Here is a 24,308-nt window from a genome sequence, read left to right as displayed (position 1 = left end):
ATGTGTGGGCGGCTGAGAGTGTGTGTTTGTGTGCATTTGACCACATTAAGCAGACGCTGTGCAGTAATGAGATGGCTGAGAGGCTAAGCTGGATCAGCTGAGTGGCTACGTATCAGGACGGCGTACTGCTGCTCTCCTACTACTCTGTGTGTGGCCTCGCATCAAGAAAACATGAAGCACTGTGAGTCACTGTAGATGAGGTTTATATACATTTATATATCTGTTTTCTCCACTTGAGTCTCTGCTGTTAATGAACACTCATCCATTCAGAGTAGTTGTGGGCATAGCAGTGGGGGGTTGAGTTGAGAAAGGCTCTGTGTATCAGTATGTCCACAATGACACCCTTTCATATTTGTTCTGTTTGAATGTGATTGTTGTGTATTAAAGGCTGTACTTAGCATGGGCCAAAGTTGTTGGCTAAAGGGTGTGGATACATTTTTATTTTCTGTTTACAATAGATCTATTCAACACTGTGTGTGCATCTATATTATAGTAGAGCTGAATAAAGTGGGGACATGAACATGGCAGCCTAACAATCCAGCTTACTGTAGTACAGTCAGCATTATACTGAAGGCATAGAAAACTGCAAAAAGGAGCATGAGGGAGTGTGAAGTTAAGGAAAAGTTGGGAGGGAGTTGGCAGTGTGTCAGGAGCAGACTTGAGCTCTGCTCGGTGCAGAGCTGACGCACTAAAGCCCAGAGATAGGGAGAGGGAGGGACGACAGAGAGAGAGAGAGAGAGAGAGAGAGCGAGAGAGAGAGAGACAGACAGACAGCAGTAGCCAGATGGAGCCTAGTTTGTTTTGAAGTAGCTGCTGCTAAGAGCAGCAGCTACTTGTGTCTGCCGGCACTAGTGTTGTGTGTGCGTGTGTGTGCGTGTGTGTGTGTGCTTGTGTGTGTGTGTGTGTGTGTGTGTGTGTGTGTGTGTATGAGGGGAAAAGCTTATTACACCCTGTCTGGGCGAGGACAGCAAACCACTGTTTTCTGCTTATGTGGACAGATCTCTTGTTGTAAGTGTGCTGCTCAGTGTGGAGGCCCTCTGTGCAGCTCAAGGTCAGGAAGATCCAGCAACAGCCTCCAGGAACTATCTCGTTTGGATCTTGGGACCCACAGAGGCGGGTGGGCACAAGTTTCCCTGTTCCTCGATTATAGGAACTATGCAGGGCTACTGGACTCTGAAGAGGATATGAGGACTGAACTACTGTCAATACCTCCCACGACAGCATCAGTTCTCCCAGCCTGATCCTGTGTCGGAGACTAAGGGAATGGGCCCAGCCTCACTGCAGGGGGAGAGAGAGCCAGAGAAAGGGTCCAAGGGGGAGATGGAGGGCTACCGCTGCCTTCTGCAGGCTGGGTCCCAGCTGGAGAGTACTCTACAGCGTGAGTTAACATGATGCTGACTGTCCTCATTTAACTTCTGTTGGCCGCTAGCAGGCTTTTCAATATAATCCTGTATCTGCTCTGAAACTACTGTATTTCCCAGTACAACTACATTTGGCATTGTTATATTCAGCAGACTGAAACCTAAAAGCACTGTAGCAGAAGTCCATTGAGTTTGATTTACTGTGCTAATTTGTAACTTCTGAGAACAAATAGAGGATGTAGCTAGAGAACTGCACCCTCTAGGTTAGTCAGTATTATTGATGTGCCAGTTCCTGCAGCTTTGCTCCAACACCGAGCCATTGCAGGGATTATGTCAGCTATTTTAAGCCATCACAGATGGATAGATATTCATCCATAGTGATATTTTGTAGACTGTGGGTTGTAGATCAGAGTGGGATAGTGATGGAAATAAAATGCATGCTGCTGATGTATTTAACCCATTTGAACAGAAGAATAGGATGTTCACAAAGCACATAATGCAGCTTTTAATATTCAGGGTATGTTGCTGTGTCATGTATTAAACTACGAGGCTAATGAACAGTCAACAGTTAGTCTTTATCTTAAAGCAGCAACTGAATTTAGTACAGAAAAGGAGAGCGGGTTATGGTCATTTTGATAAAATAATGTCATTAACATAAGAATCATCAAAAACAACATCTCCCTTATCATTTGTCAGTCATCACTCTGAAGGTATGTCTTGCAAAAGGCAGAAATGAGAATGAAGGTAAGATGATGGACAGAAATAGCACCTGATGTGATTGACAACTCCATGGAGGAGCTTCCTCCAGAGGCTAATGTGATTACGTTGGGATCTTGGCAGCCTTGAGTTATTGTTTAATTGATGGGCCTTTGCCTTTTTATGTCTAATGTGGGTTCATTGTACCTGGTCTGGGCTGTGTAGGTAACAGAGACAAGGCCACGCTGAGTTTCTATTCATACCAGGCAACGTTGTTTTTTCTCTCTGTGTGAAATGTGAGCCTCACTCTCTGGGTTTGTCCTAATCAGCTTACAGAGGATGCAGTGGTGAGCATGAAGAACACACTGCTGTATGAAACAATAGCATTGCAAAGGAAACCTACAATATACACACTACTCGTGACACAGGGCCTTATGACTGTGTTGTTAGGCAACACCCAATAGAAGAGTACAGTCTAAATCTCCCTTTTGGTGTTATCCTGCTTATCATTTAAAGTCTGTGTTAAACTGTAATCAAGTATTCCAGCTGGTACAGTATCCCATGAACTGCTGCAGTGACAGCAGTATGGTCAACACCACACTGTCTAATAATATTGTATGACAGAAAGCTGTGTGAATCATTATGAGTCACCTACAAAGGCCATAGCGCAGTAAAAGTAAAATTTTCTGTCTTCAGTGTCTGCATGTTAGCTAGACAACAGTCTTCAACATAGTCTTCAACCGAAAGTTCAATGACCTAAACTTACTGCTGTGTATGCTTTCAAACAGTTATTCACATTGAACATACTTCAACTATCTCCAACATTTCAGTTTTAACTGAAATTCATTGCTTACTTTTCAAATGACAGTCCAACTATGTTTGTCTCTTACACTTGAACTGTTTAACTGCTTTCAGTGCGTATGCATCATAGACTGTATAATATTAATGGACAAAGCTTTGAACTGCTTTCAGCACTAACTCTTCACCTTCATCACCTATAAGTCAGTTGCTTACAGGAATCAATGTGAAGCTGAAATTTTAAATGCTTTTAGAACTGACACCTCAACTCCTTTCAGTGCTTAAACATCACTTGATGAGACATTTTAACCTGTTTACCATGTTTGCTCCTGCAAGTTTCAGCATCAATGAGCACCGAGTTTTATTTATAAAGATTTGCCTTTTGATGAATCAACACTACAAAGGCTAGCAGCTCATACAGTAGCATTGGAAAACCAAAAATATTCCTCCTTTCACAGCACAAAATATTTTGATCTATTAGTGTCAAATACTCTAAAACACACTCTACCAAATGTCTTCTAAAGTACCCACATTTCTGTCATATGGCATATGGGCTGCCCAGCCAAATATATGTGAAGCTATTGACTAGGGTTTTACTATCTAAGCCTTTCTGGTCTAAAAGCAATCTAGTTTTCCTGTATCCCAGTGGGTAAAATCCACAATTTTCTTTTACCCTTTTCTATCAGAATGCCACCCACCAGTCTAATCCCCTTAGCATTGAAAGCTTTGTTTAGCAAAATATCTCATGACCTAAAACACTATGAGGCTAGGCCTCTGTGTACTATGAACATGTTCAAGAGGGGATTTCTGCTCTGCAAGGGATTACATGTTTCTGCTTTTTGGGTCTTAACACTTTAGTTAATATTCAGACAGAAGTCACGTTCAAACAGCCTCAACATGTGTGGATTTAATATACTTCCAACCTATTTATATTGACGTCTTATGGTGCCTATAAAATGTATACACACCCCTTTGACATGCCTCATTTTGTAGAGATTCTTCCCACACGGATCACTGTTTAAAAAAGCCAAATAAAAAAAAAAAACATGATTCAATGTAGTAAAATAATAAAAAGCGAAAAGGTACATAGGTGAATGCCTTTTATAGAAGCTGTATGCAATGAATTCAGTGTAGATGGTTATCACTGTTTGGACAACAGAGATAAGCTCCCAGCCTTCAGCTTTGTATGCAGACTGTAAGGATTGCTCTTGGAGTCTAGATCTGTTCCTGACTGGCACCAAATCTCTTTTTCCATTCACACTGGCAAACATTCTCTGTGTAAGAGCAGAGGAGTAAACAGAGGTTATTTGACTTTCGCCTGTGCAAACCACGCTGCATGTCATCTGGAAAGGACATTATGCCAGCTCAAAGAAAACCACAGCATTTCCTACTTTGATAACCGTAACCCTAAACTGTTTAGAATGAGTGTGCATAAGTGAGTTATTTATGCTAAATAGTACTTTATTCATTCCCTTGTTTGATTGACAGACTACAAGGCATTTGATTTGGCAGTGTCCTTAAATTAATTCCATCATGGGCTGTGCTGGAAGTTGGGCAGCATGAAATGAGAGTACAATATATCCACAAGTTTATCAACAACGTTGCAGTTTGCAGCTCAGGCTGCCCTTCCTTGATCAAATACAGTAGAGGTCCGCAATGTGTGTGCTTGTGTATCCAATAATTTGTTTAGCAGATTATGTCATTGGCTTCTTATTTATGAGCTTGAAACTTACTCATTAACATTACATAAACACATACATTTCGCAAGCTCACACATTGTTTTATATAAATAATTTAAAGCATAATATGCCTTTATATTGCACTTATCCCAATGGAAAATGTTAACAACATGGCATCTATTTGTTTAATACCTGTCTCAACTTGGCACAGGGTATGGATATATAGGGTTATATAACTATTCCAGTGTGACGGTAACTTTACCCAGCGTCTGTGTGTGCACAGTACAGCCATTGGTCCTGCTCTGGCCCAGCTTGGCTCAGCTACTCTCTGTCACAGATGCATATAAAATATTCAGCAGTTACCAGTAGAGCTCATTACTCACTCCCTGACAGCCTGGCGGACACTGGAAAACAACACCTCTCCTCTCTCTCTGTGTTTCTTTTGCCCTCTGTCATCTTTTTTAATTCTCCTAAATCCATTATGGATGAGGAAACAATGAATTGTGAGCAAATTGACTGCCCTGTTGATCTGTTGCATTAACTGCTGAACATTTAGTTTAGTATGGCTTTAATAAGCAAGTGCCCTCATACTGCTTAGTTTTCGCTCCTACAGTATGTCTGTTAGTTCTTGTTTGGGAGAAAGCTGGAAAGTTATATTAAAGTGTCCCTTACTCTGCTTAAGATCTTCCCCTATATGCATTAAATCTACTGTAAATGAAATACGAGCATATGCAAACAGTCTTAATGTGTCGTCGTGTCTGCTTTCTACACGTGGTAGAATGATTCTTGGTGCACCAAAGTGCATATGAAAGCCTCTTTTGAACTGCACTGACTGCTCTACAAGAAACTGTGTGCATTTATTGGCCACTCAGACAAGAACACCAAAGGCACCAAGCATGAGACACCGGGCTATCTGCCAGTTAACTTCACACTACACCAACATCACTTCAGATGCTGTACAGTAAATGAGCTAATGCATTTTAATGATGTCATTGTCAAATTTGCACCAGATGCAGGATTTACATCTGCCACAGTAAGGCAGCATATATACAGTATCTGATGATTATTGTCATGGAATAGAAACAATCTATTTTCAGATTAAAGCTGATAGGTATGAGTCTCTCTAGCTTTTAAATGTGAGCACTTTTATGTCAAAACTTCAGCGACAAAGGCTTCAGTGTGGTCTTCACCGTGGAAAAGCCTTTGAAATGTTATTTAGGCCAAGTGACTTCATTAGACTGTGGTTTTGTGTTTTAGAGACTATGAAACAGCTCTCAGATTCACAATTATTCTTTTATTGTATGTGTACTGACATTCTTCAACTTATTGTTTTAATTAAAGTAAAGTTTGGTTTATAGTGGAGACCCTTAGTTTTCTAGTACACACCAATTCCCTTAGCTGTTATAATATGTGTGTTCTTCCAGAGGTGACTGTCCCTGTAAGCTTGAAGGAGGTGGGAGGCTACATAGAGAAACAGGTGGCATACCTGTCAGGTGAGGCCTTGTTTAGTCATATCTCAATAAGAGTCTTTAGTGACAGGTGGTGTCCCACCTGTACTAATCTCAAAAATAAAATTGATTGCTTATATCTTTCTTCCCAGGGGGCCGTGGGGAAGACTCCAGTGTCATCATCACCCTCCCAGAGTGCTCCGCTTTCAGTGACATTCCCGAGGAAGCTTTAGCCAAAGTCTTTACATACCTCACACTCATCCCTCGGTGCGTCCTTTTTCGTCTATTTCTGTCTGATTCTCTCCCTCTCTCTGACTGTCTGCAGTGCACCAAAAACCCAGCACTTGTATTCTGAGCACAGCTGGTCTTTACTGCTCCATAGTGTCAAATGTCCTATTGATGCCCTCTATGTCCAAACCTCTTTTTCTCTCCCAATAGATTAGGAAAGTTTACATTGTGTCATGCCATTGCAGTGAATTTTGAATGATAAAGAACTAATGTATGTAGTTGTAAAAGCACCTATTAATGACATGATTTGACTAATCCATCTGCTCTTGACTGGTCTTATCACCAAATCCTCAATAATTGCACAACATTACATTACAGCTGTATACAATTGCCTAATGTTTCTTGCAGAACCAGACAACCTGGAGTAAAATTTATCATCATTTTAGACCGAAGACTGGATACATGGGCCTCTATCAAAACTGCACTTGCCAGGATAGCAGTGAGTTTTATTTTTTTATTTCATCAAGGCCATCTGATTAGACATCATGTATATGACCGATCGTTGCTTGTGAGCTGCAAAATAGCTGTGTGCATATGCTACTGATTTATTTATGAGTCGCTGTCCATGGTGCTGAAAACCTGAGCAGTACCTGGACGGCACCTGGATCAAACTACTATTTTTTTGTGTACATACTATCAAAGGGGTTTTCGGCTTAGTGTATAGTTCCATGTGGTGTGTAGTTTAAAGATAAGCGGAAACACTGTTTGTACTGCATATTGCTGCAAATGAATGAGTAAGCAAAAACTGTGTGATGACGCGGGGTGCTGAGGATGAGGAAGAAGGCGGGCGGGAGAGAAACATTGCAGTCAGCGCTGGCACCCTCCGTCAAAGAGTATATTTGCCTCCGTCTGAGAGGCAGCAGCAGCGCTGCGGCTGTGGTCAGGCAGCCGGAGTCAGCTGCATACCTTAGCTTGGCACCGATTTCCACCGGACGGACGGGAACTTGCATTTAACCGAGATGGCTTCTAACACCATGTATGATTGCTTTTACCGGCAGGGAATGCCGAAGATCCGCCGGAGCCCGGTAATGAGCTGCTGATTAGTTTTATTCACCGTGTGAAGAGTTTGGGGTGAAGTTTTTGGGCGGGCAGGGTGAATGCGGCAGTGGCACCGAGTACTGTGCGGTGTGTAGCACTGCGGTGCAGAGCGCACCTCTGCTTAGTCATGCGACTGGCTGTGTGTGAAATCTCAACAGACTGATGTGTGGCTTTTGAATGCATGTTTATCCTGAAATCAGAAGCTTGAGTTACAGTATTGACCCTTCGTGGTCTAGTCAGGACAAATGAAATACAGAAGTTGCGTCACACCCAAATGCATGCATTATTGGTGATATTTCAAGACAAGGAAACAATATATTACAAGACAAAATACATAGGAGGCAATATTGCATATAAATCCTGATGCAGAGGATGATTTTACATCACTTTACCTATGATGTAAATGTGCAAGTCTGAATTGAGATTTTTTTTTTTTAGATACAATATCAAATTCCTTTATTTTACTTTATTTTATTTACAATATATCTGCAGTAGGCTTGATTAGATATATACTGATGTAATACAGTCCATGGGTCTTGAGTATGATGTGGGAAATGAGCAGAAATTCCTACTCAGTCAGGAAAGGACCTCAAACGACTTGAAGATGAAATACAGCATATGACGTGTGTAAATGGTGAACTGACCTTGAATCCATTAGGCTGACAGTAATCGTCTAAGTGACAGAATGGTTGAGACCTGAAGTCTCTCCTGTTAGATGTGGAGGATTAGAGCTTGTTAATGGTTTTTCTTCTCCGCTCATATCTCTTCTTCTGCATACAGGAGTTAGTTTATGTTGCACCTTGAGCTTAAATACAAAGTTTTATACCAAATCCACATATGCAGCATCATCAATATGACAGTGGACCTCTCTTCCCTCTCCAAGGCCTCCTTTCCCGGGAACCTTCACTTGGTCTTGGTGCTCCGACCCACCAGCTTCTTCCACCGCACTGTTACTGATATTGGCTTTCGCTTCAGCCAAGAGGACTTCATGCTCAAGATGCCAGTAAGGCAGCTCCTCCTCAGTTACCAAACATGTCCCACATCACAACAAGGTACACCTCGTTCTTGTTCCAACCCTGATCTCCATGAGTCAAAATGTTCTGTGGTGGACACAGCCAAGAAAACATGTTGGTTTCAGTTTTGAAACAAATACTATCATAAAGTGGGTTATCCTAGGATGCTTCTAATATCTAAGTACTTTAATTTATAAATTATAGGTAAAAAATATCTGATGTTTGTCATGCCATTTCCAAAGACTGTGACTATTACAAACAACCTCATGGACATACTAGTGGTTCTAATGACCCTTTAATGACCAATCATACCTCCTCCCTTATGGCAAAGAGATGTACCCAAACTATTTTTCAATTAAAAAAAAGAAAATGAATCAATTATGTATTTCAAAAACACTAGGTAAAGATATACATACAAGGGAAGACATGATCATGCCACTCTTGTAACTTTGCTAAAAGCACAAAGTGTTCTTTGTGAGGTCTCAGATTTTGTCTGCACCTTTAGGTGGTGATGCTGAGCTCGGTCACAGACCTGCTGCACTACATCGATGAGAACCAGCTGACTTCAGAGTTTGGAGGCACTTTGGACTATTGTCATAGTGACTGGATTGTTTTACGAACAGTAAGCTACAAATCAATTCTGAAACATACTGGGACCAGTGAATAGACAGTATCATTCTTCATCATCTCCCTGTTATTTTATTTTATTTTTTGAGGTTCACCTCAGTCAAGCATGATACTGTATATTCATTGGTCTCAGTATAAATATATATAATGGGATATATATTACCAGTTTGATAAAGCTACTGCTTGAAACCTTTCCAGTGTGTTGGATGGTTGTGCTGTGTCTCCCTCCTATACCTTCACCCTTGATACTGATGTGTCTTGGTACATTGTTGCTGTCAGAATTCCACCAATATCTTAAGGACACTGAGCCACAGATTGTTCTCCTTTCACAGGTCTCTGTATTTTTTGCTTCCACTACAGGCTATTGAAAGTTTTGCTGTCACAGTCAAAGACATTGCACAGATGCTACAGGGCTTTGGCACGGAGCTGGCAGAGACGGCGCTGTCTGATGAGGGGAAAACCATTGAGTATCTCCTTGAGTCTCACACTGACAAGTACAGGAAACTCAAGGTGAGCTTTAAAATGTTTTCATACAAGATGCAATTATTAATTTATTTACTGCAATGATAACCAATTTTTGTTTTGCAAAAAGATCTAGTTGCATTTTATGAAGTACTATTTTGAATACTGCTCACTTATTATGTAAATATTGCTCTATTTGACAGGATGCAATCAGGTCCGTGTCAAAGGAAGGTCGTCATCTTCTCGCAAGCCTGGAGAGCTCGGGAAAGGAGGATGACTCCCAGTGGGATGTGAGGCTGGACTGGGAGACAGTACAGAGGTAAGGCTGCTCTCTTTGGTTTAAGAAAATTCTCACATTTATAGTCGAATTGTAACCCTCAAATACTTTACTAAGCGCTTTACAGTCAATGATGGCAATGTCACCCTGTTTTTTAGGCTTCTTGCTCAGCTCAGAGACATGGAGTCAGCCTTTGATGGCTTCTTTGAGAAGCATCATCTGAAACTCCATCAGTACCTACAGTTGCTTAGATACGAACAAAGCTTTCAGGAGGTAATATATTTATCATGTTTACATGTATGTATGTTTTTGTGTGTTTGTGCCCATATTTTCATACTCCCCAGAGGATAACATCATCATTTTGGGCACTTGATGAGCTATTGCCTTGTGCAATTCCCAGGCTCAAGTTTTAATGTAGGTTGTAATGCCTCTAGGAGCCACCAGGTTGGCTTTAGACTGGTGTTGTTTTACTTTTTAGTCTGTGTGTATCTGATGATGTGTGTTTTTTGTCTAGATGGAGTTGTGTCTGGAGCATCTGACGGCTCAGGAGAGGGAGCTGTCCATATCTGTTGACACTCTAGTCCAAACAGAACAGGCTCTCAAAAGGTTGGACAGTCTAGAATCAAATGCACAGGTCAGTGTTAGCAATATTTGAAAATAACAGCACTTATACAGATACATATAGTGCTTACAGTGTGTCCAAAATAATGGACTCATTCCTTCTTGTATTTCTTTGTTGGCTGAATCAGGAGGTGATGTCTCGAGCTCAGATCATCATCCTTCACGGACACCAGCTATCAGCCGGTCACCACTATGCCATGGCTCTTATTATGCAGCGCTGCAACGAGCTTCGCCACTACTGTGATACACTCAATGCTGCTCTAAAGACCAAACACACTCGTCTTCTGCAAACACACCAGCTGCTGCTTTGTCTTGAACAGGTATTGAGGCGTGTATCTACACACACACACACAAATACACGTCAGCACTCACAGATTTTTTTTCAGCGATACACGTGTGTTCTCCATCTTCAGGCCCACACTTGGTGTGATGATGGAGCGTATCTGCTGGCCAATCAGCTGATAGATAAGTACCAGTCTAAGGAGGGGGCCCAGGCTGCTTTGAGGGACATTGAGCAGTTTCTGGAGGGGGCCCCGTCTATGCTTAGCTTAGGACCTGACATCCTGGCCATCGAGTACGAGGCTGTCATCACACCTCAGCTGCAGGTCAGTGACCATAACAATCATTTTTTAACTGAAAACAATTTTGAGATTTTTAGACCATCCACTTGAGCAATAAAACTTGTGAAGCATTTTTTTAACCTTGAAACTAACATATAAACCTGTTTATAAAACTACAGGTGTCAAGCATACACAATGACCTTGTTGCAATCATTTCCATGTTTATGTTTCTCAATACCAGCACTTTTTCTGGATTTTACATCACAATTGAATTTCCTACCTCTGTGTCTTTCTCTCTCTGGTAGGCCCAGATAGGGAAAACGCTTGAGAAGCATGCAACAGTGCAGCAGATGATCCAGAGCCGACAGGCTTCTCTAAGAAAGCTGGCTGATAAACACGTGCGACCGATCCAACTGGTGGCCCCCAGGCCTGAAAACCCACCACGTGCCAAGTCCCCGCTCTTCTCCCCCAAACATGGTACAACACACACACACACACACACACACACACACACACACACACAGTCATGTGTCAAGAAGAGAAATATTTGAAATAGAGATTGTCAGCTCATTCATGTACACTTGCAGAAAGAATGATCTTTGTTGCAGTTGAATTAGTCTTGCATTGCCAGACCTATCTCCACAGCGCAGTTGAATAAACATTTGCCTTTAGTTAGTCTAGTTTGCAGCATGTAGAGTAGGCTTTCTTCAAATTAACCATCTCCCTACCACCCTTCCGTGTTTCCCAGGCACAGTATGGGGTCTTGTCCCAGCCCTCATGGCCTGGCACCAATCTCTCCCCTCGCCCCCTCCCCTCGCCCCCTCCCCTTGCCCCCTCCCCCCCTTCCATCTTTCCTTTAGGGACCATGGTTAAATTAACACATCACAGTAAGCCTAAGGTGTCCCTGAATAGGCTTTGGGGTTAGCAGGCCACCTTTATAAACAAGCTGGAGCGAGGGTAGAAGGTATAATCAGTCCGCTGGGAAGTACCTGACGGCTCTATTAGTCAGGATAGCTGCTATAAAACCATATGTGGTTCATATACATTAAAGAACCTTTCATCTCCCTTTGTGTCTCAAGGGACGTTGCACAAAGCTAACCATATACAGTACAGTGGTACCCAATTAATACTGTATGTGTTATCTGGCGTGTTTTTCTTTTCATTTGAACCTATCTATTGTATCCACTGAATGTGTCTCAATCAATTGGGGCTTTTTCTGTGTCCATTCATTTCTTTAAGGTTTTGTTCTTCATGATATGAAGCCATACTAATGAGAGTAGTAACAAGAAAGAGAATGAAAGTGATTGTGAACCCCCGGTGATACTAGGGACAGCAGCCATTTAAGAGAGAAGATTAAGGGTGGTAAAAGTGGTTAGCTTTGATCAATTGGATTCGGTACATGTATATGTTCACGTATGTATGTATGTATGTATGTATGTATGTATGTGCACACACTTGCATGCATACCACTGATGAATGTAACATGGCACATGCAAGGGCTAAGTTGAGCTTGAACTATCATGTAAGGATTCAGCTGCTAGGATCAAAAGCACACTGACAGTCGTGCCAATCGCTGCTTTGGATCTTTACATACTGGTTCCAGGCCGAACCTTTAAAGTTAGCATTGATTACCTCAAATGCCAATCATGACTGATTCATGTTTTTTTCATGTTACTGGGGAATAAAAAGGTCATAAAAGAAGGGCGAGCAAATCTCTTTGAGGCTATCGTGTTCGCATTGTGCACACGGTCAATCAATAAAATATTGTTTTGGTTTAGTTTGTGTGCTTAATTTAACTAATTAAATCTCCTCAATATGCCTCATCATATCATATAGTCATATACTGTATGTGAATTACACTCATACACTTTGATGAACTGCTGCTGCGGCTGATGATCTGGCTTTTACAGGCGATGGTTTGAAGTTTACATTCGACCTCTCCCTGCCTGGGAAGAGAGCATCCCGAAAGAGCCCCAACCCTAGAAAAGTAAGGAAAAAATGAAAAGCTTTATTATTTTATTTTTATTTTTTACTTCCTTTCACTTTCACAGATGCATTGAACCCCCCAAATGTTTATTATCTTATCATTTCCGTATCTACCTCTTCCTGTTTGGTTCAATAATTTGTTTGATATATTAATATTTTCTCTAAATCCAATTGGAAGAGTCAGTGTTGTCGATCTTTTGTGTGTTCAGATAGAGGTGATCCACGACTACCAGGAGAGCCGGAGCTGCGTTTCGTACAGTCTGGATGGAGAGGACAGCCCTGATCTCTTGAAGCGGTGAGAAGAAGGCATCTGACGACCCATCTGTTTGTCCTCAGTACTGCTCTTGATGCCGTTGACTTTGTGATTCTCTTTGTTCAGTGCTAATAATGCCCTCTGGCTCTCTCTCTGTCTACTTCTCTGTGTCTACTTCTGTATGTGTGTGTGTGTGTGTCGCAGTCATGTCATGAGGGAACTCATAGAGACAGAAAGAATCTATGTGGAAGAGTTGCTGTCAGTTCTGCTGGTGAGAGAACACACTTTCCCCCTATTTGTTATGTCACACAAAAATTGTAACACTTGGTTAATTCTCCCATGTGGGTACTGTATGTTTGTTGTTGATTAAATTACTCTTTATATTTCCTTAAAGGTGCAGTATGTAGGACTTATAAAACTAACTTTCTGTCATATTTGCTGAAACTGATGCTATGTTTGAGTAGAACTACATGAAGCAGGCAATTTAAAAAAAAATCTGGATCCTCTGGCTCCACCTACAGCCTGTAGTGCGATTTGGAAAAAATCCACAGCTCCCTGTTCAGATGCACCAATCAGGGACAGGGGGGTGTCTAACTGTGTGTCAATCACTGCTCACAAATTCATTCTCCCTTGTGGGGGGAGGGGCTTAGGAGAACGTTTTGGGCTTTAGCAGAAAGGGGGGAGGGACTGAGAAGTTGTTGATGTTCAAATTTTTGGCTAAGTCCTGGATCTTCATAATCCTACCTACAGCACCTTTAATTGTGTTGCTATGATTAAATATTGCAGGGTTACAGGGCTGAGATGGACAACCCAGCTCTGTCAGGGCTTCTGCCCCCGATCCTGCGCAGCAAGAGAGACATCCTCTTTGGAAACATGCCTGAGATCTACAACTTTCACAGCAGGCAAGTGATCAATGCCTCACATCACATAGAACCTCTTTGAAATACAAAGATAAGCATGTATGTTAAGTATGCAAAAGATTCAAAAAACATTGTCATAAGGAGAGAAATGTGGTTCCAATGTGACTGTTAGCTTTACATTGATTTGGTGGTCAGTGTATAGCTTAACAGATTTAGAAAAATCATTTTGTTATCAAGTGTTACCTTTGAGGAACGGCACTTAGCGATACACAGTCCTACCAATGGTGTCACACTATGACAGAGTATGCCTTCCTGCTCATTTTGTTGATTTTTAGAGCCAAATACACCATGCTACCTGGAAATAAGTGTGTGGTACTGAGAGATATTCATTGATTTATAATGTTTCTGTATTGAGATCTTGTGTATATGCTAGAGTTACAAACCAGCAAGCTCTTTAGGGGAAAGGGAAGAACATAAAACCAGATGGATTTGTTCAATTAAAGTTATTTATTGAATGGATTGGTCGTAGGTAAATTTACAAATGATAAAAAAAGGACTGTTTGTACATGCAAAACACTTGAAAGGATTAGTCACATGAAACAGGCGCTGGCTAAGGTCCTAACAGCCAGTTATTGTATTAAGGCTGATGCATGGGAGGGTTCGGGTTAAGATGGTTGAGATCTAATTCTTGGCTTTTGACCTTTCTGGGAATCCAGGGTTTTCCTTCAGGACCTGGAAGGATGCCTGGAGGCTCCTGAAAGTGTGGGAGCTTGTTTTCTGGAGCGGGTAAATTGTTAAATGTTGTTATGTTGCGTAGCTTCTTTATATTTTGATTATTCTAGCATAATTTGTTTCCATATTTTTCGAACAGATGTCTCTTTACTGTCTCCCCAGAAAGAGAGTTTCCAAATGTATGAATGCTACTGTCAGAATAAGCCACGCTCTGAGGCACTGTGGAGACAATTCTCAGACTGTGGCTTCTTTCAGGTCAGTTATGCCATGATTTCACTTTCAAACAGCAATTTTTGTCTGATTAATTTATTGTTTTGGTGCCATGCAAGATAGGTTTACAATATTTCAAGTACTGTTTGTTTTATACTAAATTTCTACTGTTAATAGAAACTGAGCAATACAGCTAGGTAGTTTTACAGTTACAATTAAAAAGCCATCATTGACCAACTTTTTATTCATTGTGCTTGCATTTGTCTTCCTTGTGAAGGAGTGTCAAAAAAAGCTGGAGCACAAACTGGGCCTGGATTCCTACCTGTTGAAACCAGTCCAACGCCTCACCAAATACCAACTGCTGCTTAAGGTTAGACAGGGGGTGGTGTCACAAACATACACACAAAGTCGATCGCCTTCATCAAGTATGTGAGACAGAAGATTTGAGGCTATATTTTTCATAAAATTGGCCTTAAATGTGTAGTTCCAATCAGCAAATACAGCAAATAATATCTTAAGTGTATTCAAAATACCTAATTCTCCTATTAAGGCCTCTCTGTGAATAAAAAAAAAGAAAAAGAAATCTACATTCAGAACAGCTGTCCCACACTGCATACAGTGCATGTGTTAGATCAGCTCCGGATATGTAGCAATTAATTCAGATTCCCCTCTTTATTTTACGTATTCACCACTAGAGTGCACTGTTATAGCTACTGTGTTTATGTGTGGTTTTGCATGAATTTGTGTTTTTGTTCTTTTGTTTGTGTGTTCAGGAACTTCTGAAACACAGTCCAGATTGTGAGGGGACTTCAGAATTGCAGGGGGCATTAACAGCAATGCTAGACCTGTTAAAATCAGTCAATGACTCTATGCATCAGATAGCCATCACAGGATATGAGGTGGACATTCTCATTTCCTAAACTTGAATTAACGTTCTCTAACGTACATTTTTACAGAGAATATGCTAACAACAAAGGCTCACACATAAATTCCTCTTTCCTTCATATGTAGGGTGACATTTGCGAGCTGGGCCGTGTGTTGATGCAGGGTTCGTTTAGTGTGTGGATCAGCCATAAGAAAGGGCCCACACGCATGAAGGAGCTAGCTCGCTTCAAGCCGATGCAGAGACACCTCTTCTTGTACGAGAGAGTTCTGCTCTTCTGCAAGCGGAGGGAGGAGCACGGAGACGGCTGCGACAAAACCCCCTGCTACAGCTTCAAGCACTGTCTCAAGGTTGGTCTGTGTCTTTGTTTGGGTGCGTCTTAGAGGAATACACCAGTCTTTTTGGAACATCAGCCAATAATGGTTAAAATCAGTGGTGGAATATAATCAAGTAAACTTACTCAAGTACTGTACTTTTTAGGGTACTTGAGTATTTCCATTTTATGCTACTTTATACTTCTACTCCACTACATTTTGGAGGCAAATATTGTGCTTTTGTACTCCACTACATTTATTTGACAGCTTTAGTTACTAGTTACTTTGCAGATTTAGATTATTAATACAAAATAGAAATCAAATAATACATTAGGATGTATTATTATACGTTTAGTTACCCAGCAATATATAAAGTAATTCAAATTAGCCCAATTTTGCAGCTGCAACATTAAAGTGATAAACACATTAATGCAGCAAGAATTATAATCCAGTAATTCAATATATATGAATCTGAAATGCGCCATTCTGCACAATAAGTACTTTTACTTTTGGTACTTTAGGTATATTTTGATGCTAATACAGAGTATTTGTACACTGTATTAATGCTGGTTTTACTTAGACCTGAACCTTGGACCTTAGACCTGCTTCTTCCACCGCTGGTTAAAATATGTTAAAATAGGTTTTGACCATGAATACCAAAATCAAACAAATGTCCTTAGTGGATCACTTATTCCAGTACTCTGTGCTGCTATGTAAGCATACAGTACTGTACAATATGTGGAGTGACTAGTGCTGTCTAAAGTGTGAGAAAATGACATGTTGCTCCAAAGCAAATTCTAAGTAATTTTAAATGTATTGTTATGTCAGTTTGTCAGTGGGAAGTTGGTAAAATTAATATAAAATATCATGAGGAGGGTATTTACATACAGCCTACTTTTGTGGGTAAACTACATAAACTCAGACTTGTTTTGATTACATAAGAACAAACTATTGCTGTACCTGAAATCACTCTTTATTTGCTACCTATCAAGCTATACTTACATCCTGCCATTTTATCTGAGAATATAAAATGGCAGAAAGCTAAGTGTGAAATGTATGCACCATAACATACTGTTCTACAGCACAATTTTCTGACTTTGATGTGTAAATTACAGTTATACAACATTACACCTGTCACAATGATGATTTAATTGTTTAAAAACTCAATTTACTGCTTACTATAGAGTACACTATTGGGTATTTAATATGTAGACAGCAGCGAATGAGTAAACAAGAAGACAAGAAAGTCATTTTAAACACAGCTTAGAGTTAAAAAACACAATTCTATGAATGGATACATCCAAAAAACGGTTGGCGTAACACTTATAACTTAATATGACAACGGTTTATTACATTGGTTAAAGTTAATCACATATAATCACTCATTACCCCTGTCACTAACGTGATCTATAGTTAGGTTTAATCAAGTGAATGATCTACTGGAGACACTTAGTTGATGTCGGCATCTGTGTTGTTACCTTTTAACACGTGTAAGTTGCCCAGCTGGCCACAGAACCTGATGTACTGTATTGTTATGAGACTTCTTTTGTTGTATGTGTTGATGTGCGGAGGGTGTCACAGCAGGTGTCACACCAACAGCTGCTGCTCTTGATTTATTATTGAGGATGTTGGGAGGAAGCAGTCGCACAGCGGAGGTGTGTGTGAGTGTTTGTGTTCTGACAGGACAGATGTGTTAAATGATGTAAGTCTGATGTACGATGTGCTGTTTGTGCTGCTCATCCTAATGATGTGTGTGTGTGTGTGTCGGTGTAAACAGTGTATGTCTCTTGGCAGATGACTGCTGTGGGGATCACAGAGAACGTCAAGGGAGATGTGAAGAAGTTTGAGATCTGGTACAGTGGCAGGGAGGAAGTGTATGTGGTTCAGGTAAGGAGTCGAATGAAGTTTAATGCCAACGTTGCCAGTAGTTGAATACAGTATGTCGCTGATAGTTTATTACTTTTATAGTAGTTTTACACACTCTTTTAACTAGAGCTGCAGTGATTAGTCAATCAGCAGAAAATTAATTGGCAACAATTTTGATAATTAGTACCGTTCTGCTTTTACAATAAACTGAATATCTTTGGGTTAAGTGCTGTTGGTCGGTTGTAAATATAGGTTTAACAAAAATAAATGGCAACATTTTAGCTGCAAACGTAGATAGAAATATATATAGTACATAATGCTGTAATCCACTGACCGTCTGTTGTAACATTTCTGTTGTCTCTCAGGCTCCTACATTGGAGGTGAAGATGACTTGGCTCAATGAGCTACGCAGAATCCTGACTAACCAACAGAAGCTGCTCAGAGGTCTGTGAATAACAGAAGTTAATCTGGGAATGAGAATCTAAGTGTAAAGGTCCACTTACTTGCTTCTGTGCTTTGAACTGCATCACACGGCCCAAGAGCATGAGACGTGGTTGGAAGCTCTGAAAATGTACTGTTCTCAACAGTAGGCAGATGTTTTCACAATCTGCACATCGTCATATCTCACAAAAAAACATACAAATATGCAAAACAAATATGGTGGAAATATGGTCATATATAATCATTCAAGCCCATTTCTGTCTCGCCACATATACTTGAATGCATGAATACACACGCTCATGTATATACACGCACACATCTATACATAGTATTCAGTGAGGTATTTTATTTAGGTCTGCTATGGTAGAAGGGACAAAGCTCCTGTATCTATGACCAGATGGAAGCAATGTGAAGTTTGGATTATGGGTGTGATCTCTATCTCTGCCACTTTTAAAGAATAAACATACATGTTTAAAACTAAAGTTAATATTCAAGTTGAAAATCAAATGATAATCTGCACTGAAAATAAAATACATTAGCTCCTTTCTCTTCTCACAGATGAAGCATATCAACATGGCCAAATGGTTGGACACATACCGCTTTCTCCACCACTCTCTGAGAGGTCAGTGTTTACTGGTTGTTTACTGATACAGTATTTACAGTTGTGTGTTAGGTGCATGACTGTAGGCTATAGTTGCACAAACACACACAGGCATATGCAAAACACACACGTGCACTACTATCTGCATTTGCTGAGTTTTCATATCTGATCACAGCTTGAGTGAAAGTGATGATATCATTTCACGTTGCCCTGGTAGAAGCTTTGTGTGTTAGTGGTGTGTGAGAACGGGCACAGGCCCAACTCTGTCCACTGCTGTCTGGTTGCCTATCCACAATCCTCCCATCCCCCACCTGCAGGGGCATGCGGCCGTCCAGAGGGGTACCTAGGGGCTGTCTGCCGGGGCTAGACTTTGTCTCGCTGTCTGCTGATGTGTTTCTGTGCCTGCGTTCCCGGAGCCCCCGTCCCCGAAGCCCCCGGCAACGGCCCCGGCCACGCCCCGGCCACCGCCCCGGCCACCGCCCCCAGCGCCACTGACCTGCCCTAACGCTCAGTGGTAAACTCAGCTTGGCTCACCTCGCCTTGTCCTGGCATGACCCACCCAGCCCGGCTTGGGGACCAAAAACCCAGGGCTGCTGTGTTTGCATACTGATCGTCACCTGCACCCCCTTTTTATAACCTCCATTCTGGTTCATAACTGACCCCCACACTCCCTCCCCACGTTGAAAGGCCTGTGTCTAGCAGCTCCTCCATTGCATTTCTAACATGGTATCAAAAAACAATTGCTCTTGCTATTTTGCATGTAATACAAAGGGCAGACAAAAAGATGAGTTTTGGTTTTCATCCCATGATTTTTCTTAATTTCCACACGGCTGGTTTTTAAAATAGGGCTGGTTTTTTGAGATCTAATCAAGCTACAGTAGAATTTGCTTTCCAGGAACATTCTTACTTAGCATTTAATAATGGAGTGACCAAATCTCTAAATTTGGATCTTGATAAATCGAGACCAGAGCTTCCCTTGTGTTGACACATGCTGTGTTGTTAACACCACATCAGTGAATCTGTGAGTCCTACTTCCTACTTTTACAGAGAAGCTTGCAGATGGCTGATCTGTGCTCTGTGCTCTGTGCTGCTGTCTGGCTAGCGCCTGAATGGCTGTGTGAAAAAATAAAAAGGACAGAGTTGTTCCTTGACACTGATCTGGGGCCAGCTATGCTGTTGGATGTGTGGATCAGATCTGACCCTAGATTGTGTGACTGAGGATAACATCTATCCTGAGCTTGTCTGCTGACTGTGTTAAGCATTTGGTGACGCTTTGGTGTTATTTTGTGTTGTTCCCCCAGCAAGCAGCAGAGGGTGTCAGTGAGCTCGGAGGACACTGAGTCAGGGAAGAGCAGTCCAGACCCCCAGCCTCACTCCCCTAAACACCAGTACAACCGCAAGAGTGAGTAAATCTAGGCCACACACATCTATGCCACAATCAAGTACTGTAGATACTTAGAAACTAAATCATAGAAAATGTTATGGGAATTAATGCAAATCATACATGCTTTGCACAAAATTGTACTGCTGTTGCTGATTTTCTTCATAATTTCTAACTGATGTAGATATTTGACTTTTCCCCCCTCAGCAGTTCAGGTGTACTTTAACCTGAAGAACCAGGTACATCAAGGAATTTTGGGGAAAAAGGTCCAACCACTGAGATTAGCTTTTGATTCTACGTTCTTGTTTATTTTCCAGTAAGTGACAAAGGGGTCTTTATAATCGATATAGTAACCAAGTATCTACATGGTGCCTTTAAGGTGTAGTGTTTGGAGAAATGGGTTCATGAATACCTGTAACAGCCTAATGTGTGTTTCACAGGTTGGCCCGGAGCTCATCACTCGGTAGACATCTGCGAGGGTCTGGAGAAGTGGTCTGGAGGTCGGGACGCCTTCCACCCATCTGACACAGAGGAGGAGGTTTTGGTGCAACTGGTGAGACCGACAGTGGTGGAAGAAGTACTCAGATCTTTGACTTAAGTATAAGTAGCAATACCATAGTTTTGAGAAAAACTCTGTTACAAGTTGATGTCCTGCATTCAAAATTACACTTACTTGAATGTGCAAAAGTATTTGCAACATATGCTCAAAGTTTTAAAAGTAAAAGTACTCATTATGCTAAAATAAGTTTCCATTTCAGAATAATGTATATGATATCACTGGATTATAGTTATTGATGCATTGATGCAAAATCAGTCAATGTAGTGAAGTAAAAAATATACAATAGCCTTTTTGCTTCCGAAATGTAGTAAAGTTTTAGAAAGTGGAAATACTCAATTAAAGTACAAATACAAGTGCAATACTTGGGTAAATAATAGTACTTCACACCACTGGAGACCGAATACAGTCACATTATGCCTGAGCCAAGTAGCTGTAGCTCGACCTCAGATGGTTCAAAATGCTGTAACCTGTCTTACAACAAAGTTTAAAAGCAGGGAGCACATTCATTCAGTGTTGGCCTTTCCTCACAGGCTACCGATCAAGGACTCTACATAGTAAAGCCCCTAACTAGTGTATATTTCTTTTTGTGTCCATATAGTACTTTAAAGTCTCTCAGGTCAGCAAACTAATGTCTACAGGATGTTCCCATGGTCAAGTTTAAATGTAAAAACAGCATGCATCTCTTTACCACCAGGTTCCATATCAAGTCTTAACTTTATAAATAATACTTTACTTACTTTGTTCCTGACAGTTTTCCTTTTGTGCTAGTCTCCAGGCAGATACAGGGCTCTGGCTGACTGCCTTCAAAATGGACCAGACAGCATTATCATCAAATGTGGAGACGTCATCCAACTGCAGTGTGAAGACAACAAGGGACACTGGTGAGTTCTCAGCCTGTCAATGTGGCTTAGTGATCAGCCAAACTATCCCATATGTGAAAGGGTACAACATATGGCAAAAGTAGCTTTTACATTTAAAAGCAAATGTAAAGCTGAAAATGGTAACAGAGTTTATTTATCTAATTCCTCTCCCTTTTTCCTTCTTACCTGTTCCTGACTTTCCTTCATCCTTCAGGCTGGTGAAAAACCTGAGTCGGCGACAGGAGGGCTTCATAGCAGCTGCCAGCCTGCGGCTGATTCTAGTAGACAGCAGTCGAGCACACTCCTCCAGACTAGGGGGTAAAGAAAAGACATGGACTTCCAAGATGACAATACAATGTTGAGCCATATTATTTCTTTACTTTGATTATCTTTTTTAAAGTGTGTATATTTTCTTGTAGACCCAGGGAACCTGAAGCCGAGAAAGCTCAGCTCCCCGTAGAGAAGAAAGCACAGAATGTGAATCTAATATGTACCTGTGGAGGATGAACAGAAGGAAAAGGTTGAGCCATAGCTGTCTCATAACTGATCAGCCACCCACTCCTCACTCCTTGGTGACGTCTGCTTTCTCCAGCACAATCATTAAAGAGAAATATGTGGGAATCTAGATACCTGATTTTCTTCCAGGTTATGATTGACAATCTACTGGGCTGGTGTTTTCTGATAGTGAAGGTGTGCTGTGGCACCAGTGCAAAGGCTCAGGAACTGTTTAGCCCTCTTGGACAATCAACAGTCGATTTTTGGACCCTGATTGGTCTTCCTCTTTTATGATTGGTGTGGAGAATCTTCCATTTGTAACACACATAAAGTCAGGATGTGAGGTTGCTGCTGTAGCAGTTTGTCATTTCTCAATCTGTGAAACCCTTCCTCATTCCAGCTAGTATTCGGGATTCTAGTATCTCTGAGTGTGTGTTCCTGTTTGTCTTAGTGTGTGCTGGATGGATGGTAGCCCAGGATTTTCCTGAAACATTTCTTAAAACAGAGACTTTTGTACATATACTGTATCATTTTTAACATTTATTGTACCTCAGTGTTTCATCTTTGTGTAGTTAGTTGACATTTGTCCATTGAATTACTTCATTGTATTTTTCTTACATCTCATTCCTTAAGGCACCAATCTTCTGTATAGTCTAGGAGTTAGAATGCCAAAATGTGCCATGCCATAATGCCTTTTTTATTCCTGCTCTTTTAGAGTCTCTTGTATGTACTGTTTGCAAAATCAAATACTCTGTTATTGCTTTAACCTGACCTCACAGATATTCAAAAGGCACTTTAATAAGGTGGATAGACGTGAGAAAAAAAATCCACCTATTGTCTACTGAATGTGTGCTTTTCTTGCCGCTTTACCTCTCTTACTGTGTATTTCCTCTTAGTCATGCTGTTATTTCCTTTGTTTATTCTTGAATGTATGATGTGTTAGGGAGTCAGGGGAGACAACCCTCTGCATGCAGGCAGCAGTTGACATGTCAGTGATGGTAATGTAAGACATAAGCGGACATGATGAAGATTGATGGCAATGTATTCCTCAGTGTAGAAAAAAAAGAGAGAGAGAGAGAGAGAGAGAGAGAGAGAGAAAGATTATCCTCCATGTACCCCTCCCTCATGAAGGCATATTGCTTCCTCCTCACCATTACGGCTCAGTTAATCTCAAGTTCCCCATTAAAAGGGATCATACAGCCAACATGAAATATACCCTCTGTGTCGAACGCTTAATTAAATATTGATTGCAGACTTATATGACTTTACCACATCAAATTGAGGCCCCAGTCGGAGGCCTGCCTTTGATTCGCTGTTTTTGATATGGAAATGAGTCTATAAAGCAGCAGGGGCTGCTCCGCACTACACATTTCCTATGTTGTTTGTTTATTTATTTTGCAGTCATGTTGTTCCTATATATTGAGAGGTATCTGTGCAGCTCCGAATGAAATTACATCTCTATATTTTTTACAGGAGCTACGCTTGACAGCACATCGAAACCCCATTTTATTTATTTTTTAGCTTATATGATGAAGTCAGATGGTTTCTTTGTAACTTTAATCCAAAATGCTGCAGATTTTGCACAGATTTTCCTGGTTGGAAAACAAAACGAAAAAAGCCTGCTTAAAATATGTGTGTGTCCTGATGAGCCAAGTAGCCTGAGCTTGTCGCTGAATGTTTCTTTAAGATGAAAATGCATGGCAACTGAACAATGTGCAGGTTTGTATTGTTAGACAGTCACTGTCCTAAACTGGCTTAGCAATAATTTATTTGGTAATTGAAATAATGCAATACTTGTTTTAACATGGTGATATGTTTGGCTGAAAACTAAGGCTGTTCCTTTTCATGCACCCTGATTTACTCTTATTAATTATGTGTTCTTGTTTTAATGGAAGCCAATTAACATAATAAAGTTGTGCAGACTTTTCTCTTTTTGTGAGTTTTTGTTCACATATCATTTTAAGTAAGGATTTCCAAAGATCCTTTTTGTTTCTCTGCT

The 24,308-nt window shown here is 40.9% G+C and overlaps 1 protein-coding gene across 7 annotated transcripts; it reads left to right on the top strand.

Moving 5' to 3' along the window:
* Positions 1-745: 745 nt before the first annotated feature.
* mcf2a (MCF.2 cell line derived transforming sequence a) lies at positions 746-24,237 on the top strand. 7 transcript variants are annotated; one of them, XR_004898735.1, is made up of 30 exons: positions 746-1,378; positions 5,959-6,027; positions 6,135-6,249; positions 6,619-6,709; positions 8,192-8,311; positions 8,827-8,943; positions 9,309-9,458; positions 9,614-9,729; positions 9,846-9,960; positions 10,202-10,321; positions 10,437-10,628; positions 10,722-10,913; positions 11,174-11,345; positions 12,779-12,855; positions 13,064-13,149; positions 13,312-13,378; positions 13,894-14,009; positions 14,684-14,753; positions 14,862-14,954; positions 15,187-15,279; positions 15,683-15,808; positions 15,921-16,142; positions 17,901-17,993; positions 18,338-18,416; positions 18,972-19,035; positions 20,316-20,416; positions 20,606-20,711; positions 20,836-20,948; positions 21,723-21,835; positions 22,029-22,132. XR_004898735.1 is itself a non-coding variant. In XM_031302888.2 (30 exons), exons 1-30 carry the CDS (start codon positions 1,264-1,266, stop codon positions 22,319-22,321), a joined length of 3,408 nt encoding a protein of 1,135 aa, XP_031158748.1. In that variant the 5' UTR covers positions 747-1,263; the 3' UTR covers positions 22,322-24,237. The 7 variants fall into 7 exon arrangements, 5 of the variants coding, with proteins under 5 accessions (XP_035862975.1, XP_031158748.1, XP_031158749.1 ...); XR_004898734.1 differs by having other exon boundaries at positions 20,603-20,711; XM_031302888.2 differs by lacking the exon at positions 20,606-20,711 and adding an exon at positions 22,215-24,237 and having other exon boundaries at positions 747-1,378.
* Positions 24,238-24,308: the final 71 nt, after the last annotated feature.

This window comes from Sander lucioperca, chromosome 1 (genome assembly GCF_008315115.2).
Source record: "Sander lucioperca isolate FBNREF2018 chromosome 1, SLUC_FBN_1.2, whole genome shotgun sequence".
In the NCBI taxonomy this organism is placed as follows: domain Eukaryota; kingdom Metazoa; phylum Chordata; class Actinopteri; order Perciformes; family Percidae; genus Sander; species Sander lucioperca.
The sequence above is the reverse complement of the archived record's forward strand: the minus strand, read 5'-3'. Positions and strand labels throughout refer to the sequence as shown.